A 23970-nucleotide genomic window follows, 5' to 3' on the forward strand; every position below is an offset into this window, starting at 1 on the left:
CGCACATACATGCCCTTAGGGCATGTATGTGCGCCATATGGGCACACATGTAAATTTCAGGGGTGCATCAGGGTGTCCTTATGACACCCTTGCACACTTGAAATTAATCTCAATTTGTGATTCTCAAATTGCGAATCGCGAATTGAGATTAACTTCCCATTCATTCATATGGGCCTCCTGGCCTATAGAAATGAATAGGAAACTATTCCTTAATTGTGAATTCGCAATTTGCTAATCGCAATTAAGGAATACTAAGAAATCGCAAAAAAATGCGATTTTTTACATACATCCCTTTTTGCAATTCTCAAATAGCGATTTCTAAAAAATCGCTATTTTAGAATCGCAAATGAGGGTGTTGAAACATGGCTCTTGGTCTTTAAATTTAAAAAAAAGTTGTGCCCTTTGCAACACTTAAACATATTTTAGGTACAACTACTCAAAGGCCCCACATTCTAATTTGTACGACATGGTGGTAGACAGACACACAAAAGGCAATGGGAGGAATGCTTGCAATAAGTCTCTAACCACTGGCAATATCTCGGGTGGCCTTACAACTCTTTGTTCTTTTGTGTATCATGCCACCTCAATTTGGACTCAGTCATATGCAAATCAGTCTTGACCTTGCTCCAATAGAAACAGTGCAATACAAGCTGCTAGGCCAGCTCCACCCTACACCAGTACACAAGCAAACAAGGACTAGTTTCGCATTGATTGAGGCTCATTAGTCAGGTGTAGTTTGGTAGGGCAAAACTGGTCTGGAGTTACTTGTGGAGGGGCTTCGTCTGGCAGTTCAGGAGGGACTGTTCCCATGAGCAGCAGGATAGATCCGGATTTGCAAAAGATGGGACTTTGTCAGATCTGGTCCAAGCTATTGCCAATGGCTGTAATTAACTCAAACATTACATCTACCACATTGTTGTTGTTGCAGTTAATGCCATAAGCTCAATGGTGAGTGGTCTCTCCAAAATAACTTGACCCAAAAGTTTTACCATTGAGTCATTCAAAGATATAGGTAGTAACAGGAAACAGCCATTACAACGCAGCTGTTTCCCCGCATGCCATAACATCACAAGCTTTACAATGCATGCAACGCAACAAAGCGTAGCCATTACTATGCATTTTTTTACATCGCATGTGCTTTTACAACACATGCGATGTAAAAAAAAATGGCGATCCACCTCGTTGTGAGGAAACAGAGGCTCTTCCATTTCCTCCCAACAACGTGCACCGCCCCTCAGAGCCGACATGAAGCAGGAAGCAAGAGGAGAGAAGTAAGGGGGATTGGGCCTGGGGTGAGGGGTTACTTTTTTAGGATAAAAGGGGGTCGGTGTGGTGTGTGTGTAGTGCAGGGGTAGTGTCGGGGGGTCGTACAGGGTAGTGTTTTAGGGTCTAGGGTAGTGTTGGGAGGTAGTGCAGTGTAGTCTTTTAGTGTAGGGAGAGGACTGGGCATCGAGGGAGGGTCGTGCTGAGGGTAGTGTTTTAGGGTTTAGGGTAGTGTTGGGAGGTCGTGCAGGGTAGTGTTTAAGTGTAGGGAGAGGACTGGGGGTCGGGGGAGGGTCATGCAGGGGGTAGTGTTTTAGGGTTGAGGGTAGTGTTGGGGTCATGCAGGGTTGTGATTTAGGGTAGGGAGAGGACTAGGGGTCGGGGAGGGTTGTGCAGGGGGCAGTGTTTTAGGGTTTAGGGTTGTGTCAGAGAGTCTTGCAGGGTAGTATTTTAGGGTAGGGAGAGGAATGGGGGTTGGGGAGGGTCGTGCAGGGGTACTAAATTAGGGTTTAGGGTAGGGAGCGGTAGTGTAACTTACCTTTCATACTCATCCCTCTGGGCCAGTCACCCCACGCACCTCGCTCACTCCTCCGTGTGTGAGCCCAGGCTGCCCCCTTTCCCGCCGAGTGCCGCCGCTGCCCATAGCTGTGCCCCTGGTTGCCGCCGAGAGCCAGCGCTGCCCGCAGCTGTGCTCCCGGTCCTGCTGCTGTATTCGCCCTGGTGCACTGTGTGTGTAATTTTCCCCGCTTTGGCTCTGCCTTAGTTCTGCCTTAGTGCCTTTTTTCCTTCTGTTGCCCCTTGTTGTGACCAGCCCCTGTCGAGTAAACCCGCCACCTCCCCGCTCCCCGCCGCTGCCCCCCTGCGGCCCCGCCCCCTTCCCTCGGTCGCCCTTCCCCATCGCCGCCCCGCTCCCGCCTCCCAGCTGCTCCTCCCTCCCACTGGACCATATAGGGCGGAGGAGGCTCGGTGGTGAGCAGTGACCTCTGTCCCTCTGGGCCGGTCGCACCTCGCTCACTCCTCCGTGTGTGAGCCCAGGCTGCCCCCGTTCCCGCCGAGTGCCGCCGCTGCCCGTAGCTGTGCCCCTGGTTGCCGCCGAGGGCCGCCACTGCCCGCAGCTGTGCTCCCGGTCCTGCGCTGCTGCTGTATTCGCCCTGGTGCACGGTGTGTGTAATTTTCCCCGCTTTGGCTTTGCCTTTGTTCTGCCTTAGTGCCTTTTTTCCTTCTGTTGCCCCTTGTGTGCCCAGCCCCTGCCGCATTTCCTGCCACCTCCCCGCTGCCCCCCTGCGGCCCCGCCCTTTTCCCTCGGTCGCCCTTCCCCATTCGCCGCCCCGCTCCCGCCTCCCAGCTGCTCCTCCCTCTCTCTGCCCCCCCCCCCACTCTCCACATATGGCAGAGTGGCAAACACGCAGCGTTGACGTGCAGCGGGCGCACCCTAAGTGCGCCGAAGGCGCGCCAAAGGTAAGCCCGTCTGCGCCCGTCCGCGCCTGGACTGCGCCCAGTGCCTGGACCCCTGGCCCCCACCGAAGCAAGACGACCCGACGGACCTACGACGCCGCAACACTCAACGCACTCAACACTGGCCGGAACCCTGCCTGCTACCGAGCCGACCCGAGATGCACCCACGGACCCTTCGCCTGCCAAGCCTGCTGTTTCTCCTGCTACCGGACCTGCACGGTCCCCGCCAAGCCCTGCACCAGCAGCAACCACCTGAAGTGCATCCTGCTCAACACACGCTCCATCCACAGGCACGCCGTGGAACTCTGGGACCTGCTTGACACGACAGCACCGGACGTCGCCTTCCTCACCGAAACCTGGATGAACGCCTCCTCAGCGCCCGACATCGCCATAGCCATCCCGGACGGATACAAGATCACCCGGAAGGACCGCGTCAACCAGACGGGAGGAGACATCGCCATCGTACACAAGAACACCATCCGCATCTCAACTAACTCCGACGATACCTTCACCGCCGCTGAACACCTGCACTTCCAGATATACACTGACCCCAAGACCACCCTCTGCGGCACCCTCATCTACAGACCACCGGGACCACGCACACAATTCAGCGAAGACATCGCAGACTTCATCAGCCCGCACGCCCTCCCCTCCGCCAACTACATCCTCCTAGGAGACCTCAACTTTCACCTGGAGAACAACAACGACAGAAGCACCACCACCCTGCTGGACAACCTCGCCAACCTCGGACTCAAGCAACTAGTGAACATCCCCACCCACTACGCCGGCCACACGCTCGACCCAGTCTTCACATCCAGCAAGCACATCTCCTTCAGCCACACCACCGGACTCCACTGGACCGACCACAGCTGTGTCCACTTCAGCTTCAAAAAAACCACGACCCACCACCACCCACAACAGGTCCCCCGCCGATGCTGGAGCAAGATCACCGCCGAGCAGCTCACCGCCTCCCTCAGCCAGAACATTCCCACCAGCACAACGGACCCCAACGAAGCAGCCAGCAACCTCACCAAGTGGCTGACTGCCTGCGCCGATGACCTCGACCACTAAAGAACCCTCCCAGCAGACACGGCAGCAAGAAAACCCCCTGGTTCACCGATGAACTCAAGGAATCCAAGAAGAACTGCCGCACCCTTGAGAAAGCCTGGCGGCTCGACCACACCACAGACAACAGGACCGCCCTCAAGCACGCCATCCGCAAACACCATCAGCTGATCCGCGCCACCAAGAAGACGGCACTCAAAGAACGACTGGACAACAACACCCACGACAGCAAGGAACTCTTTAGCATCGTCAAAGAGTTCTCCAACCCCAGTGCCGGAAACAACAACATCACCCCCTCGCAAGACCTCTGCAACTCACTCGCCTCATTCTTCCACCGCAAGATCGCCGACATACACAACAGCTTCGACGCACAGACCACGCACCCTACCACCAAACCAACGCCCGCCACCACCACCCTCTGCAACTGGACCCCGATCAGCACCGAAGACACCACCCGCACGATGAACTCCATCCACTCCGGATCACCAACCGACCCGTGCCCACACCACGTCTTCAACAAAGCCGACGCCACCATCGCACCCCATCTCCGAGACACCATCAACTCCTCCTTCCACACAGCCACCTTCCCGGAGAGCTGGAAGCACGCCGAGCTGACCCCCCTCCTGAAGAAACCAACGGCGGACCCCACCGACCTCAAGAACTACCGTCCCATCTCGCTCCTTCCTTTTCCGGCCAAAGTCATCGAGAAGACCGTCAACAGACAGCTGGCCGCCTTCCTCGAGACGAACGGATCCCTCGACCCCTCGCAGTCCGGGTTTTGGGCCAACCACAGCACCGAGACTACCCTGATCTCAGCCACCGACGACATCAGAACCCTGATCGACAACGGGGAAACAGCGGCCCTCATCTTCCTGGACCTCTCTGCGGCATTCGACACCGTCTGCCACGAACTCTAGTGAAGCGCCTCAGCAACATCGGAATTCGAGAAAAAGCGCTGGAATGGATCATCTCGTTCCTCACCGGAAGAACCCAGAGAGTCTGCCTCCCTCCGTTCAGATCCGAGGCCACCAAAGTCATCTGCGGCGTACCACAAGGATCTTCACTCAGCCCAACCCTCTTCAACGTCTACTTGAGCCCCCTCGCAGCCATCGCACGCCAGCACAACCTCAACATCATCTCCTACACCAATGACACCCAGCTCATCCTCTCCCTCACCACCGACCCCACCACCGCCAGAGCCAACCTACACGAAGGGATTAAAAACGTCGCCGATTGGATGAGGAACAGCCGCCTCAAACTGAACTCGGACAAGACGGAAGTCCTCATCCTGGGATCATCACCCTCTGCCTGGAACAACTCCTGGTGGCCCCCGGCCCTGGGCACCGCTCCCAAACCGACGGACCACGCAACAACCTGGGCTTCATCCTGGACTCCTCCCTGTCAATGACCAGACAAGTCAACGCCATCTCATCCTCGTGCTACAACACCCTGCGCATGCTCCGCGAGATCTTCAGATGGATCCCCACGGAAACCAGAAAGACCGTCACCCAGGCACTCGTCACCAGCCGACTGGACTACGGGAACAACCTCTACGCCGGAACCACAGCGAAACTTTAAAAAAAACTCCAATGCATCCAGAACGCCTCCGCCCGACTCATCCTCGACATCCCCCGACACAGCCACATCACCGGACACCTGAGAGACCTGCACTGGCTCCCCGTCAGCAAGAGAATCACGTTCAGACTCCTCACCCACGCACACAAGGCTCTCCACGACCTGGGCCCCAAGTACCTCAACGACCGCATGACCTTCTGCACGCCCACCCGCCAGCTACGATCGACCGGCCACGCTCTTGCCACCGTACCACGCATCCGCAGAGCCACCACAGGAGGAAGATCCTTCTCCTACCTGGCAGCCAAGACGTGGAACTCCCTCCCCACCCACCTTCGGCAAACCCAAGACCATCTCGCCTTCAGGAAGCAGCTCAAGACCTGGCTGCTCGAGCAGTAACTTTACCCTCCCCCAGCGCCTTGAGACCCTTCCGGGTGAGTAGTGCGCTATACAAATGACGTGATTGATTGATTGATTGAGTATACCTCTACTACCATGCCTTTGCGTGGAAGACTGGTAGTAGGGGTGGGTAACCCAATATACCCTTGCGGGCTTGGGCAGTCAAAGTGTTTGAGGGAAAAAGTTGCCAGCAAGGGATTTGTTTATTGGTCTGAGTTAGACAGTGTAGTGCTGTCTGTATTAGTTGGACTTGGCAGCTGAATGAAACAGCAACTGTTCAATGTATTATGAATCTGTCAACCAAATGCTATAGAAACTACCACACTAGCCCCATAGAAATGCAATAACTTAAACAGATTCAGCAAAAATCTTGTGGTTTCAAACAGTAAATGAAAAATTGAGCACAAGAATAAAGGTGAAGCAACACGGAAAGGTTGGTTCTTTAGAAAAAATAATTTTTTCATTGAACAGTTGCAACTTTTTCCCTCAAACACTTTGCGTGGAAGAAGCATGCAAGGTAAATGCATATTTGTGGTAAAAGTATGCGATGTAATGGTAGGTCGTTGTAATTGACAACTCGTAGTAATACCCGAGTTGTAATGGCATGCGCGGTATTAGTACACATTGTAATGAGTCATATTCGGTAGTAACATCTCAGATACTCCATATCTCCCTTTTTTAATATTTGAATGAGCTTTTAGATAGAACAGAATTTCTGGCAGCATTCAATAAATTAGTAACACTAGGACCCTAAAGTGGTGTATTATTATTAAAAAGAGCCATTCAAAACTTATCAGCACCTGTGGCTTTGCCAAAAGGGCTGTCATCCATGGTTTTTTCATCTCCTGGATGTCAAATGAGATTCGCCTCCTCTTGTCCATAATTAGTAAATTATCAGATACCAAGTTAGTGTCATAGATCTCATTACAATGGGCAAACAAATTGTTGGTAGCGATAAACGAATCGCACCTTATGGCATTAACAGGATCAAAATAAGGGGCGTTGACCCGTTTCTAAAACGATCATTGATTATTAGACAAGTTGGCAGTGCATAAATCATTCGAACCATTTTCCGGAATAGCTAGTTTCCTTGCTCTGATTTCAGTTTGGTACCGCCTTCTGCACTGTGCAACTTCTCACATTTCTGAGGTCCATTTCAAAGCTCAATTTAATTCAGAAGAGGACCTAGAACAAGAGCTATTGAACTTTTTAATATATTTTCCACTCTTAATACCCAAGAGATCAGTTATAGTTGCACAAATCTTAGAAATGGTATACAAATTACAAATTTAGTTATGTACCAAAAGGCATTGCTTTATGTCATTATGTTGGTGCCAACATAGATTTAATAGCAGAGTATCTGGATACACAAAATCCCATTTCAGACCTGTTGATAAATAGTTCCTTTATAGGGCATGGCATTGGTTGTATTGAAACACTTAGGTTGGCCAAAAGATTTCAAACACAAAGGCTTATGATCACTAAAGCCATTCACTAATATGGAGCAAAACATAATAAGATTCCTCATATTAGCAGTGGCACAGATGTAATCAACCTCCTTCTTTGATCAACCACACTCAGCCACACCTGGAATAAATGGTTGGAATTCAGTCATCAGTAGAAAAAATTGCTCAAGTATCATACAAACTGGATTCAGCCAAAATCTCCAGTAGAGACTCCCCTTGATAAGAAATAGACAGCCTACATGAGAAAAATCCTCCCCACTCCAGAAAGAAGACTCACCCCCACAACGAGGTCAAAGCAGCAGTTTAATTAAAGTTTTATAAGTAATTGGGTTATTGGTTGAGAGGGATAGAAGCCCCACTCAAGTAACAAATATAAGCCCCCTCAAAAAGTCACAAAAGTGTACTGTGCTTAACCCTCTGATGGCTTGGCACTAAAGCAGTCAGGCCTATTTTAGAGGCAATGTGTAAAGTAATTATGCAACACACAAATAGTAATAATGTGAAAACATAAGAAAAATCCCAAACAAATTTAGAAAAGTAGAGTACATTTTTAGAAGTAAGACCAGAATGATAAAAATACAGTCAGTATAACCAGAGACTCTCAATTTTAAACTGTTCAGTGAAACTAACACTTAAAAGCACAAAACACCGCGCGCAGTCATCTGACTTTGCTAGACAGAGGGGAAAGTCACAAGTTCAGGTCGACTGGATTGGAGGGTGGGTTGGATACAAAGACCAGATTAGTCCCACTGAAAAGTTACCTTCTGAGTCCGGCACAGAGAGTTCCATTTGTGTTGGAGGAGGCCACAAGGAGAAGGTTGAGAGTCGTGGAAGGTGTCGCTGTAGCACGGAGAGCAGGCTAGGTGTTGCGAGCAATCGTCGTTGTAGCGTGAAGAGCAGGTCAAGCGTCGTGTACTGCCACTGTACCGCGCAAAGTGCAGGTCTTGCTTTGCCGGTTGCTGCAGACTGTCATTGTTGGCACAAAAACAGTATTCACCAGAGTCTTGCATTAGTGGTCATCACGAGAGGCAGAGTTTTAGCACATACTGGAATGTTAGCCGTCGTCAGGAGTAGGATTTTCAACTTTTGTTTCGGAGGAGTGCAATGTGATGCCAGCCAAGGATCCAGGCCCTGGGGAGGCACCTCTTGGGGATTAGGACTCACTCCAGCAGAGACCAGTAGGACTCAGGGAAGCGTAGTTGCAGGTTGAGGTAGGGTCCAGTTGCCGCGGGTTAGCTGGGCAGTTGCAGGAACCCCTCTGAAAATTATTGTGTCTCTGTAGTTCACACAGGAGGTGAGCCAACTGACCTGTGGAGCCTCTCTTCTTGGGATGAAGGCAAGGAGGTCCAGTCATCCTTCACAGACAGCAAGGCATCTCTTCAAGCTGCAGAGTAGTCCTCTAGCAGAGGGGAAGAACTTCTTCTATAACTTCCACAAGTCCAGGAGTCTTCTCCTGGGTGACTCTGGAGGTCCAATACTTATACCTGGTGCCAGCTTTTGTATGGGGAACTCAATGTCCTACCCGGCAACTGGTTCTTGAAAGTTGTTCCGCTTCACCTATCAAGGCTCCATACTCTCTGGGGGTAACAAAAGGCAGGGCAGGCCTGGTGGTAGGTGCCTTTGTATGTGCAGGACGACGATCTCTTTAAGAGAGATGGGGCTGGGTGCTGCCCTTACCCAGTTTTCCTGCCAGGGTGGCCCATCCTGTCCACACCTAAGCACCCTTTGTGGTTCTAACTGGAAGCACTGCACAAACTCCAGCAGCAGAGCTATTCACAGTCATGTGACCCAGGACACACATGGTTGGGAAAAGTAAATACCAACTTTCTTAAAGTGACATTTTCAGAATTGTAACTCAAAATCCGACTTTATCATTAGAAAGGACTTTAAATTCCAATTCACTTGAGTGTAAACCGTATAGATGCTCTCCCAATCTAAAATTAGCCTATATTAAATGTAACCCAGGGTTAGTCTATGGGAGAGACAGGCCTTACAACCGTGAAAAATGACTTTAGGAGTTTTTCGCCTGCAAGACTTTTGCAACCTGAACACACATGTTCTACCTTTTAAAACCCTGTCCTATGAGCCTGTAGGACCTACCTTAGGGGTGACTTATAAGTATTTAAAAGGAAAGTGTAGGCCTAGTGAAAGGTGTACTTTGCCAAGTTGAAATGGCAGCCCAAAACTGCAATACAGACTGCAGTGGTGGGCCTGATACTTGTTTTCAAAGGCTACTTTAGTGAGTGGCACAATGAGCACTGCATGCCCATTAGTAGCATTTAACCCCTTCGATGCTGGTGATGGAACCATTCCGTCATCAGTCACGGTTGAGCTGTGCTGATGACCGAATGGTTCCGTCACGACCATACCCATTATCATTGGGGCCCAGCACAGGAGGAAAATATCAGCCGCAGCAATGAGGTTAATGTAAAGGCCCTGGGTACATGTAGTACTATTTACTAGGGAGTTACAAGTGAATTAAGTATGCCACTTGGGAAAATACAATTTTACCATGTTTTAAGTAGAGAGCACAAGCACTTTAGCACTAGATAACAGTGGTAAAGTGCACACAATCCTAAAATCTACTAAAATGAATTCAGCAAAACAGGAGGGATGAAGGCAAAAAGTTTGGGCAATGCCTCACAAAGGATGTCAGCTCTAACAATGTTTGTTTTGGTGGGGTTTTTATACAGCGCAAACTCGACCTGAAGTTATCAGGTATCAGAGCGCTTTACATGATCACTAGTTGTGTTACATAAGGACACATTTATTTTTGTTAGGCACATGGAGATTAAGTGATTTGCCCAGAATCACAGGATGTTGAGCGTCATTGCTGAGACTCGAACCTGGTTCCCCAGACTTGAGGTCGACCACCCTAGCTGGTAGACCACATCCTTCTCTACTTTCAATGTTAATGGCCATTATCATTGTTTATTGCCTGGGGACCCCTGATAAAATGCTTGCAATATAGTTGGGAAAGTAGTGCTCTTGTACTTTACTAGTTTTGAAACCAGAGTTCTGTACTATGTTGGTGCTATGGTAATTCTGCTACCCCATAGTGTGGTACTAGTGGGCATGTCTAATTGCTCCTAGTCCTGGCTTTACATCTCATGTTATATCACATTTCACAATACATTTTAATTATTCATGGTTCACTGGCTCCCTTGTGACTTCCATCATCTAACCATGAGCCTGCAGGATGATTTTGTTCCTCTGCCGCCAGATGCCTTATTATTTCCATGGTTTGCCACACATTATTATTACCTGTAGAATATTAAAAACACAACATTGAGATGCTTGCTAAATTATCTCTCTCTCTCTCTCTCTCTCTCTCTCTCTTTCTTCTCTAGTTTGACCAATGACTTAAACACATTTCCACATAACAACTCTGAAAGCCATTCCATGTCATGCCCTTCTCTCAACGGGTGACCTAAGTGTGTTCAATCATTTCTCCAATGTGCACCCCAAAGCATACATTTTGACAGGGCTACTACGGATAGCAAATGTACAGATTACTGTATCTAGAAGAGAACACTTGAAAGACATTTAGCATGTTCCTAAAAACATCGCTTACTTGCCATGAGCAACAGGGGTGTAGAACAGGTTAGGTTCAATGTACAACAGGGACTTCAGAAGGTGTACCGAGAATTTGAAGGAGGAAGTTTCAATGGAGCACTCAAATTAGGGATTAACGCTGCTTCAGAACATTGCTTCTCAAAAAACACCAGGGAAATGGTGGACAGGAGGTAGAGCACTCTTTATGGAAGTGTCAAGATGAGTACCATTAACTTGGGTAACACTAAACATCTCTTTTCAGTCCAAAGATACCCTTCGCGGTGAACGTGCACTTTACAAATAAACATGTTATGCTATGTTTTTATGGTACCGTGTAGCGTGCTGCCTTCAACACAGAAGACAACTTACTTACCATTCTTCAAAAGCTTGTTGTCCTATTTATCCTTTTGCATTGTAATATATTTGGTATGTATCGCTTGGGCCAGAACAATTTAGCATAATGTAACATAACTGAAGTTGCATGAAAGCAATGCCTCATGTTCAAGAGCCAATACAGCATGGATTGTGCGCTGGACAAATGGCCAAGAGAGTACAAAAATAGTTGCATTTAAAGCATGCCTTTGAAAAACAATTGTAATCACCTACGCATGTCATTTCTTTGATGAGCTAATTAAAAATGTCCTGATTGTGACTTTTAGGTGTGAGAGGTTCAACTATTCTTCAAAAAGCTGAGGTTGAAATTGTTAACCAAACAATATGTCGTTCTACATATGGGATTATAACACCGAGGATGGTTTGTGCAGGAGTAATGTCTGGAAAAAGAGATGCTTGCAAAGTAAGTGAAGCATGCTAAATACCCACTCAACACAACCTGCCTGTGAAATACAGTGACGTGCTCTCCTTATCACTCAAATCATCTCTGTTGCTCTTTCGCCCACTAAAATTCCGGTTTATACACACATTCAGATAGTGTTAGTGATTGTTCTACAACCTAAGAAGGAATAAAAAGCAGGTTATTGAATGATGGCGCCGTGAAGGACAGTCCAAGAGAAAGGGCATTTCAACCCTTTCAAATGAAATACATTCTGTGTAGCAATGTGAAACAAATTCATCAAAGAATTGTGGGCTTTCTGGGATCCTGAAAATAGACGTGCCGTTTCTCATGAGTTAACTTTAATTTTGGCTATCTTTTTGCCTCAAAACAACTTAAGAGGTGTCAGAAAGCACTTATTTTAATGTAAAATCTGATACGCAGAAAACGACAAACTATGGGTACGATGTTAGCATCTGCACAAATCACAGGCAGTTCATTTAGAATTTGTATTGCAATTTCATACACCCTTGGTACAGATGACTTACTGGCCTCGAAATTTGAAGTGACTCTCCCTACGTAGGGCCCGATTCACAGAACTAACTTAAGACAAAATCCTAAACTTACTACCATTTTGGTATTCACAGAAGGCACTTTCTCATTTCGGTATTCACAGAAGGCATTTAGGAGTCCTAAAGTTAGGAGTCCTAACTTTACTACTCCTAAACTGAGAAAAATCCTAACTTTAGGACTTTCGGTATTCACAGCAGGCATTTAGGAGTCCTAAAGTTAGGCCTAACTTTACTACTCCTAAATTGAGAAAAATCCTAACTTTCTTTTTTTAATGTTTTTTTTAATTTAAATTTTAGTTAAGCATGTATAATGCACAATATCATCAGCAACAGTCCCATACAAAACAGTAGAACAGTCTCATAACATGTGGCGACAATTACAAATCATGAAACACTGACGTGATTATAAAGATAATGAATCAGATATCGTCATGCTGGTGTTCTATACATCATGAGGTACACTTACAACAGTCTGTGGGGGCTCGTCCATCGACACTGAACGCAAATATTGCAAAAGGGCTCCCAGATATCAGCAGGTCTGGATAAGGAGGGGAGCTCCTCCGCATAGAGGATGAGGCGGTCTCGACAGCTCACCAAGTCCTGGCGCCAACGGGTAGTCGGAGCTGCCGTGCTCTCCCAAGTCATTGCCACCCTCCTTTTAGCCATCAGCAGAGCCACCCTCACCATCCTACCAAGAGCACCCTTCACAGCAGGCACCAATCCCAGCAAACAGATATGTGGAGAGTATGGTAGCTGTATGTTAATCATTGTGGACAGTATGTGTAGCACCCCCGCCCAGAATGGATCCACCCTAGGACATACCCACGATAAATGCCAGAAATCAGCGTCTGGTGCACCACACCGCTTGCAGAGGTCGTTGTCTCGAAGACCATATTTATATAGTCTACTTGGAGTATAATACACTTGGTGTAGGTACTTATAGTGGATGATTCTGAGATTACAGTTCGAGGTCAGGGTTCCCGTAAGTTGACAGCATTGCTCCCAATCAAGCTGTGACAGTAGTGGGTCCAAATAAGTATTCCACATGTCCAGACTGCGGTTAGGGGGTGCCGGCCGTCCTCCCTGGCAGCGCAATATAGTTTGGTAAGTAGATGGCGTTGTGTTGGGCTAAGAAAGAGGACCTGGAGGGTATCAGGGTAGCAGGTTCAGTGGGGAAGGTAGGATACAACTTCTGCAGTGCTTTCTTCAGTCTAAAGAAAAGGAAATTAAATAGCAGTGTCTTATGCTCTATGAAGTCTAGATCGTCAGCCGACAAGAAGGAGCCCCCCGGGAAGAGATCCTGCATTTTAACCACACCCACTTGATGGAAGGTGTGCAATGCCCCCTTCTCATGTGTTACTGATATGTCTGCGTGAAAAGCGATAGGTAAAAGAGGGGAGTACAGTGGTAGCTTAGCGGCTAGTCGGCCGAGTGCATACCAGGCTTTGATAGTGGTGCCAATCGCGTTAATTTCTGTCCGGGGGGTCTCTCTCCCAGTGTGCGTCAGTATGGAGCTTAGCAGGACAGGATGGGCGTCACCATCCTCTATCGCTACATGTGGGATGAATTAATGTTCACCGATTCAATAGTGGGCAAATTGGGCTTGTGCACACAGGTAGTACAGATAGGGGTCAGGCACACTGAAGCCCCCATGTCTGTAATCCATGATGAGCGTTTGCCATGACACCCTGGCCTGTTTGCCTCCCCATACCAGTTGTAGCAGCTGTGAGTGCAAAGTCCTAAAGAAGTGTTGAGTGCGCGGAATTGGTATGTTGCTAAAAAGATCGCCAGGCAAGACCTTCCGCAATGATCTGTCATGGAGGGTCGAGAAAATGAGGGATACCATCCACAAAATCCCCATTAATTTTCCAGTGACGTTTTTAGACAGTGCTACAGCAAAAACTGCTGAACAAAATTACACCAAATAGTCTTGGTCCAGAAAGCAGGCTTTCTATGATTTCGTGTAAATTCATTCAGTATTTTTTTAGATATTAAGCCCTGGGGCAATTCCCACAGCCCTAAACGGAGGACTTTCAGAATTCAGACTTCGATGCCTTACTCGTTTAAAGAATAATGTTTGCAAAAGAAGCTTGGATAAAGTCATCAGTGATGTGTTCAGTTCAATTCAATATAACATTGTTTCTCCTATCAAGCCATAACAGTTTGTGCATACAGTTAAAATGAAAAACTGAAAATGTAGCAGTAAAATGTAGATATACATAAAAACAACAATTCATGGGAGATGCACATAAAACCCCATAAGTGTATGAGACCAGACCAGCTCAGTCATTTGACAAAAAGAATAAGGTGAATAATGCTCAGAACATACATGTAAAAGACAGTTTGTTACAGGAGCGAGGAAGAGCCTTTCCGTCAAACTAACCACATTGCACCGAGCCGAGACAATTGGCAACCGCATAAGCGTATGGTGGCTGGCAGTCAGATTTGAGTATTCAGAGAGTGGTGCCATGACTTCTAGTGCCTAGCTGCCTACAAACAGCTGACAGACAGGCAGAACGTGCACGGGCATATGCAGGGCAGGCAAAAATTATTGGGGGGGGGGGGCATTGCAGATAGAACAAACCGTAGAATCAGATGCCAACCATTTAGAAGTAAATTATTTGAGTGGTAGGGTGACCACTCTGAACTGGAAAGCCAGCTTTCTATCCAATGACACTGTGATAGTATACCAACACTACTCGTAAACACAGGACGATTTAAATTTAAGAACTCCAGCTGACAAGTGGTACTGGCAGCTTTGTTGTCTTCATCAGACAATACGTTTGTGCAATAGAGCTTTTCCATAGTCTCCTTTGAAGGATAGGAGCCCCTGAAGGGTTCTCCAGTTGCTACCCCAAGCCAATAGAAATGTGTGACTGTTTGATGTTATAGAGCTAGTGAATTTTGTCAAAATGATCAATCAGTCTCAATAACATCCTGGAGATCAGTAGCATAGTGAACTAATTCAGGAGTGGACCATAGGCGCCTCCAAAATAATAGGGGGCTCAATCTACATTTTCCCTCCACCATTTTCACACCCAAATCAAGGGTCAAAGGCTAAAGAGGAGTGCTGGTAGGGAGAAGGGCAACAGTTCTCATAAATTTTTTCTCAGATCTAGTTAGCCCATCATTATTGGTAAAGCCTCTCAACTCTGCTCCATAAAGCGCAGAGCCCAATGCCTTTGCTTAATAAATTTGGAGAGCTGCTGCTATCGGTCGACTATAAGGAGCTTGATGTTCTCTGGAAAGGGCCCCCACTATCTGTTTGTGCTGAATCATGGCATAACATGGGGCTTCCAAGACATAGTAGCAGACAAAGTGACTCCTAGATAGACAAAGGAATTCACCATTTCAAGCGAAGATCCCTCAGATACAAGTTTCCCTTTAAAAGATTTATGTTGTTCTTGATGTTCTCTGGAAAGGGCCCCCACTTTCTGTTTGTGCTGAATCATGGCGTAACATGGGGCTTCCAAGACATAGTAGCAGACAAAGTGACTCCTAGATAGACAAAGGAATCCACCATCTCAAACGATGCTCCCTCAGATACAAGTTTCCCTTTAAAAGATTTATATGGAATGAAAAACATCACCTTAGTCTTTGCAGTGTTGATTCCAGGCCCCAAGTACAACAGAACTCTCTAAAGTGGCAGTTTTTGATGCCCAACTGGGGTCATGGAAATCAGCAAGGTATTATCGGCAAACAGTAGGACAGGAGTTTTCACATTGGCTAGAGAGGGGGCAGCCATGTTAGGCAAAGTTAGACAATGCACAATATTGTTTAAAGACAACAAAAAGAAAGAGGGGGGCCATAACGCAACCTTGACGAACACCTCTGGACATAGGAACCCTCTCTGTTAGCTGGCCGCAGGAGCCCAGACGAATTCTATCATAGTTATTTTCATGTAAGCAAACCACGATAGACAAGATGTTCTATTCCCTATGGCACTAACAGCTTGCCACAATTTGGTGTGAGGGTCCAAGTCGAATGCATATTTTACATTGACAAAGGCAATGCCTATCCCTACAGTCTTTCAATACATTACCAAGAAATGGAAGACTTGGTCAATTGTCTTTACATACACACACATACATATCTTCATTATTCACGCCTCGTGGAAGTTCTAGACAATATTTATAATTATATATGTATCATTGTTAATATTCAAATAACATTTCAATGGTTGGTTTTAGCTCAAGTTCCTATAACCCTATTCTAGCTAGACTCTATCCTATTCTTCGTCAGGTGTTAGTAATGTTATTATTCCAAGGCAACAATACTTAGCAACCAGTACATATAACTTTTATGCATACCTTTGAAATTGCAATTGTTTACAGATATGATTGTGTGAAATTTGTCATTTCAGATCTTTCAGACCTCATGAGAGAGACATGACTAGTCCCTTGAAATACCCTTCCCTTGAGAAGTCCTTCCAAAAAATATAAAAAAAATATTTTCATTTAAAATGCTTGTTGCACTATGTAACTGTAACCTGAAATTGTTCTTTTTGTAAACTGCTTTTGCAGTGTTAAACTGTTCTCATGTAAAGCATTCTGACATCAATTGGCCATGTTTGTGTTATATAAATCCGCTAAAATAAAGAAAAAAAGAAAGAAAAACACATACAATTATACATATCACTAAAACTAATATAATTTAAAACCAGTGTTTCGAAATTCCGGAAATGAATGTTTGCACAGTCCTGAAAATATAATCACCTCCAATTCTTTCCTTGTATACCCGGCCAAGAGGCTTCTCCATGACAATGCTCATGCTTCTATGCTCATAAATGTTTGGCTCAGATGTGCGATGTAACTTGCAATATGCTCTTGTTGGGATTAGCAAATACACCTAGAGGCCCACTGGTAAAGCAAAATGACAACCACGATGATATGTCTTTTTTCTCTGTTCTCGAATGCACGTGTGATCCTTGCATAACATTTTATGACAGACCAATTAAAACTGATGCATTGTTTTACTTTAGGGTGATTCTGGGGGACCCCTGGCATGTCAAAGGAACTTAGACGGAAAATGGTTTCTCATCGGCATCGTTAGCTGGGGTTATGGATGCGGAAGGCCCAATTTTCCTGGTGTTTACACACGAGTGTCAAACTTTGATTCTTGGATTCAACAGCATTTACCTTCTCTTTTGTAACTAACCTTCATTTGGAATAAAATATAATTATATATATATTAAATATTCATATGAAAAACAACAGCAATACAATCTGTGTTTTATTTGCTTTTGCTATTTGATTCCACCAATATGTTTAATAATGTACTTTTGTAAATAGTCCGCTGCTGCAGATTTGGCCTTTGGTTGTTAAGTAAATTGCTAAGTAATAGAGGCAACTCTCAGCCAAGTCAAGCATGTGAAGATGAAAGGAATGAGTCACCCAAGATAGAAGCACGGAGGTCAGGGGATCAGGTGTAGCATAAGAGAGCACACATAACTTTCAGTTCTAGAGAGGGATATGCTCTAGCCAAGTGGTTCATAACCTTTTGACTTCTGTGGTGTTGTGTTGTATAGTAGTGTCATTATTACGTCTATTATCAATATGTGTCCTTGGTTTGAGCTGTTAGGGTTTCTCTAGTTTACCAGTGTGGATTTGGGATTCCATGAGGTAATGTGTGGTTGTGGGTGACAGCAAAACTTGTCACCGGCTGGTGTAGTAAGGAGCTGACAGTTGCTGTTGCTTCGTTGTTGGGGCTTTCTTCCTAGAGTAAAGCCTACTTCTACACTTGAAGGTGTGGCGATGAGTAGCCCCAGCACACGGACGTAGGCAACCTGCTAGTTCAAAGATACGCTTTTATGCCGCTTGGAAGGATGTGTGTTTTCTAGACCACACACCTATTTAAGTGACTTAATGAGGTAACACGTGTGCGCAGGTGAGCTTTACTTGCTTTCACTGATTTTTTTTACTCTTCTGAGAGTGGAGCTTGTGGCGAATTGTTGGTGTAGCGGCGTGCCATTCAACTCACAAAAGAGTTCCAGAGTTTGTGCCTCCAGCTCTCATCGTTCAAAGAAGCTGTTGGCTGATCTGTTGCGTCTTGCTGCACATAGGATTGTTACATTGGGACCAACGTTGGTGGGCATCTTTATTTGGTCAGAAAGCATTACCTTGAAGGTGCCTTCGTCACACAGCGGAGTAGCAGCGACATGCATGCCTTACTGAAGCAGCTCTAGTGCATACTGGGCAGGGCGTTCCTGACCAGTTGGGGCAGCAGTGATAAGGACTCATGGAGGGGGAAATCTATATTTGTTTGTGCATTCACATCGGTGACTCGTACACCATATGTGAAAGATGGTGATGCGCACACCAATAAGTACTTTTTAATGTGTTTCACAGTAGTGGTATGCATTCTGCATGGTTTCATTGCAAGGACTGTATAGATCAGTTTCTCGACTATGCTAAACAATATTTGTTTTTTAGTGTTGTTTGGTACTGAATTACTTTATTCTGCTGTGTACTACTGATTGGGATATGGCTTCAAGCGGTGCACTCAACTTAACTCAACCTCAGCCGTTTTTGCCATCCTCTGGGGAGACTGCACTTAAGTAGCAGGAATGGAATGAATACTTTTGAATTATATTTCCACCCTTGATGAAGATGATGATTTTACTCCAGAGAAAAAGAAGATTTGATTACACTCTTTAGACCCTGTGGGGTTGAGATTATACAATTGCATTACAAAAAAACCACAGGTGGAAGGCAAAGATTTTCTAAATGTTCAGGAGAATCTAGATGTTTATTAAGCCTCCACCATTTGTGTGGAAATATCCAGATATAAATTCTACCCCAGAAAACAACTGAAGGAGTAAACAGTGGAGCAATATGTTTCTGCTCTAAAGAAATTAACGTCAACTTGTCGTTTTGGCTTATTGTATGAGAAGCTCATCAGAGATCAAAGGAAGTTGTGGAGAACGTGCGGAACTGACTGGGAGGTGTGCAAAAGCGGTTTTAGCAGACTACAAACAAACTCTCTAAACCGACAACAAACAAGAGAGTAAAAATTTTGAAAACGAAATCAGGCAAGAAGTCTGTATCCACATGGGATAAGAAATCTAAGCCAACTTACAAAAAGAGACAAACTGAGTACAGCAATTATTTGTAAATGTGGATTTTCAGGTCATTTAGCAAATGATAGAAAATGATAATAAATGCCCGTCTGGAATTAACCCTTTCGATGCTGATGACGAGCTCAGCTCGTCATCTCCCACGGGTGTCGTGTGCTGATGACGAGCTGAGCTCGTCATGGTGCCACTAAAATGGCATTTTCCAGCACAGGGGGGGGAAATGGCCAGCAGCCATGTGGTTAAAGGTGTTCTGGTTGTTGGATAATGGGCACTATTTAAATGTTTGGAAGAAAAAGAGCAACAAATGTACTTGGGGCAAGATAGTGGACACGACTGTGTCCAAGTGAGGCAGGACACAAGCGCTCTCCGCCACTAACCCCTCTGTCCCCCTGGATGCCAGTGAAGAAGTTTGAAGAAGCCTAAAAACGAGTATTTAAGTCCCGGTTAAACTATCCGGAATCCGGAATGCTGAGGCTGCTGCTATTTATATCCCAACAAAAACGCAGACACTACCCGCACCTTACTGGTTGCTATTTGTATCGTCTTGCCGGACCTGCGCTTGGTTCCTGGCATCGGGAGGAGAGAGCTGCGGCGGCCGGTCAGCAGACACGGGGCTCTTTCGAAGATCCGGGCCGGAGCAGGGTAGCCAGGATGGGTCCCAAGAATGCCAGTACCAATGTCCTCTCCAGGGGTCGGAAGACTCGCGCAGCGGCTGCGGCAACAACACCGTCATCAGTACCTGAAGTCTCCCCAAGTCTCTTGAGTTGGCGCTCATGCAGCTACGGGGCAAGGTGCCGGTGATACTGACATGCCCGAAAACTCTGGAAAGCCTCAGCAAGACATGGCATCACTCTGGGGGCTGCACGATCTGTGGGTGTGGCAGGATCTAAGGTAACGATCCCTGGGATTTTTAAGAAAAAACTGCCAGGCAAAACAAAAATGCCGGAGGTAGATCAAACAGTGATCTAGTAACAGCCCTTCACAGTGGTAGTACCCCTGGCAAATTAAGAATGGCACCAATTATATCAAAGACTTCCTTGTTAAACCAGGGCGTACCCCCTCTGGCTAACAAGCAGAACTCTGTGGAGAAAGCAGGGGAAATGAGCTGGGCAATAGTTTAGTGCTAGCTGATCTAGAGCTTACTGATGTGAACGCTGTCCCTCAAACGGCGAATGAGGGTACACTGATATCCAATTTGGCTCACTCCCAGCGGTTTCCAATAGGAGACCTGCTGATCCGCTCCAAGGGACTGTGACTGAAAGCGGAACCCTTACTGGAGACGCAATTACTGAGGTGGATTCCGGTGATTCAGGTAGAAAATGTTATTCTATGTCTGATCTCTTCAATGCCTCGGAGATTGAGAGCGCCGATGGTGATTGGCCTGATGACAGAAGTTTAGCTAGCTCAGCCCCCTTGATTAAGAGGAGAACAGTTTGCTACTTTCAGGAGACAGAAGTACGGTACAAAAAATACAGGAGGCAAAATACCCGCCCGATGCATTGCCTATGGGGTCACCCGAAAAGAGTCCTAGGACCTGGGTATCAAGTGTTACAGATATGGTGGTCCTAGACATAGAATTCCACACACAAATCTTCAAACAATTTTTAACTCAGTTATTATTCATACCGGAAATTAATTCCTAAAGCGAAAAAACAAAAACATAAGAGCCCAAAAGCATACAGGTGTCCAATATATATACACACAAACAGATTGTCCTTATTAAAAGTAGAGGAGAGAACTCTACTATTTATTCATAATAAAAATCTCCTCATATGGCAGTTCACAATATATACAATTCAAGACAGAAGGGGTTACGGAGAGAAAACAAAGTGTTTTTAGAGTGAGATTCAAGTGCTCGTGCAAAGAATAGAAAGGACCAAGCGGTCAGGGGATATTAATTGGTATGATCATCAAGAAATCTATTAGCTTAGATGTAGGCAGAGCCAGCCCTCAAACGTTAGTTCGTAATAAAGTTATCTTAGCAAAGGTCCCTTTGCTCAGATGGTTTTTGATCTTCAGGGGAAGGTTGATGGGCAGGGGCATAAGAGATGCCGGCTCGCTGTAGGGAAAAGCTGTCGACGTTTCGACCCAAGGATAAACAGGGCAAATTGTCTCCTCATGGACGGGTCTTCATCAGGACGGGACGGTGAAGGGGAAAGAGCTAGAGTCTGTCTTCTTTTCCACACCACGTATGTTGCTAGGCAACAGCCCTTGCCATAGCGTGATATGTTAGTAGCGTGCACGTTGACGTCACGACCAGTACTTAACCTGACGCTGACCGGTTCTCTCAGCAGTCATCGACAGACAGAGCCCCATTGATAGGCCACGCAGTTCTACGGAGGAGGTATGTTATGATTAACCAACATCCCTTGATGTTACATGTTACCACTCCGATTTTGCAACTGTTGACCCACTTAGCTCATTATACATTCTTGTCCACAGACACAGCGTGTATATTGCTTCACAGAAAACCCAAGTTATCATCTTTTCGCCAACTGAGCGAGGGTGAGTCCAATTAGCTAGTTTCACAGTGTTCATTTTTGTCTTTGTCTAGTCCATGTTTTGTATTTTAAAATCACTGCGTAAGAAACACAGCACTGATGGCTTTATGTTTCTTATTTTCCCTCCTAGTACTCGAGAGCACGCTTGCTCGGCTCTCTTTTAACGAATTGACCAGTGGGCATATAGGCACACCACTTACAGGGTGAGTGCTTCTGGAGTACTTATCATCAACCTTCATGTTGTTGGTTTTAAATGAACTGAGCTCCTACATTTGTGTTACAGGTGTCCTACTTTACTACTGGGGTTACATGAAACCAATGTAACTATGCTCTTTCCCCTTCACCGTCCCGTCCTGATGAAGACCCGTCCATGAGGAGACAATTTGCCCTGTTTATCCTTGGGTCGAAACGTCGACAGCTTTTCCCTACAGCGAGCCGGCATCTCTTATGCCCCTGCCCATCAACCTTCCCCTGAAGATCAAAAACCATCTGAGCAAAGGGACCTTTGCTAAGATAACTTTATTACGAACTAACGTTTGAGGGCTGGCTCTGTCTACATCTAAGCTAATAGATTTCTTGATGATCATACCAATTAATATCCCCTGACCGCTTGGTCCTTTCTATTCTTTGCACGAGCACTTGAATCTCACTCTAAAAACACTTTGTTTTCTCTCCGTAACCCCTTCTGTCTTGAATTGTATATATTGTGAACTGCCATATGAGGAGATTTTTATTATGAATAAATAGTAGAGTTCTCTCCTCTACTTTTAATAAGGACAATCTGTTTGTGTGTATATATATTGGACACCTGTATGCTTTTGGGCTCTTATGTTTTTGTTTTTTCGCTTTAGGAATTAATTTCCGGTATGAATAATAACTGAGTTAAAAATTGTTTGAAGATTTGTGTGTGGAATTCTATGTCTAGGACCACCATATCTGTAACACGATGCATTGCCTAGGCGGGCAATAAGTAATGATGGTTCATCTATTTTGGATCACCCTACCTTACCACAACCTGATGATATCACTCTTGCCACTATATATCAGGCTATCATGTCACACCGTGAGGAGACAAAGACAGAAAGCCTGCGGATGCAGGGTGCAGTCCGCAAGCTACAGAACACGGTGCGGCGGGTCGTTAAGTCCTGCACGGAATTATTGGTGAGGATTGGAGAAGCTGAGGGGAGAATCTCCTCAATGGAGGACGAATTTGCTCAACAGAAAGCTGATGTCTCTTCCCTTCATTCTATTTGAGACGACATAAACTGGAAATTAATTGACTTAGAAAACAGGTCAAGAAGGAACAATTTGCGTATACTGGGCGTTCCGGAAGGACTAGAAGGGAAAGACATTCGCCAATTTGTAATTGATTTGTGTATAGAAGAATTTCCTGAACTGACCCAGTGGAAATGGGAGCTGGAGCCCCAAAGGGCCCATAGATTTCCTTTCCAGGTGCGGGCGGTGCTAGGGGGACAGAGGTTAAACCTAGGGCAATACTGAGTTGTCTGAATAATTTTTTACTCTGTGAACGCTTATATGACTTAGCGCGACCGGACCGCAAGAGGAGAGCAAAGGGCTGTGATTTTTTTTTTGCGCCCAGACTATTGTCAGGCCACTGTTCAACAAAGGTGGCATTTGCGCCAACTGATTCCGCTGTTTCAAGCAAAAGGGACACAAGATTTTTTATTAAATCCTTCTAAGCTTAAGATTATTTATGAGGAAAAAACACTTTTCTTTATCTTCGAGATAGCTGCAAAGGATTTTCTGGGCACAATTTAGTGAGAAATAGGCTATTGGTCGGGGGGCACTCAATCCTTTCTCTCCATCACTAATAGGGACTATTCAGTCCCTTTGTCTCATTTGGGTATGTCTGTGGGTGGGTGGGGGGTCAGGGGTTGGAAGTGGGAGGGGGTGTTTGGGGTGGCGGGGGGATGTCGGGCAAGGAATAGAACGGTGGGGTTTTTGCACTTGAATGATAGTAAGGTGTGGGTGAATAAATTTATTACAGCAGCATCTTTTTTCTTTGTTTCTAGCATCAAGTAGTGTGTTGGGAAGGCAATGGTGGAGCTTTTCAGCTATGATAAAAAAAAATTATTCAAGGATGGGTAAATTTGCTGTTTGCTCGTGGAACATTTGTGGCTTGAACAATAGGAAAAAAAGAGGGTTTATGGCTCAGATTCTTAAAACAATGAGGGTAGAATTGTTGTGTGTTCAGGAAACACATATAGCATGGAATAATGGGGGATGGTTAAGAGATCTGGGTTTGGAACTTGTG

General features: G+C 45.9%; 1 protein-coding gene across 1 annotated transcript in view; it reads left to right on the plus strand.

The window, feature by feature from the left end:
• Positions 1-17271, plus strand: part of TMPRSS7 (transmembrane serine protease 7) — a 454018-nt gene extending 436747 nt beyond the window's left edge. Inside the window, exons 15-16 of the mRNA XM_086933268.1 lie at positions 11442-11571; positions 17101-17271. Of these exons, the coding sequence (XP_086789394.1) occupies positions 11442-11571; positions 17101-17271 (301 nt within the window). The remainder of the gene's footprint in view (positions 1-11441; positions 11572-17100) is intronic.
• The last annotated feature ends 6699 nt before the right edge of the window (positions 17272-23970 follow it).

This window comes from Lissotriton vulgaris, chromosome 8, assembly GCF_964263255.1.
Source record: "Lissotriton vulgaris chromosome 8, aLisVul1.2, whole genome shotgun sequence".
In the NCBI taxonomy this organism is placed as follows: Eukaryota; Metazoa; Chordata; class Amphibia; order Caudata; family Salamandridae; genus Lissotriton; species Lissotriton vulgaris.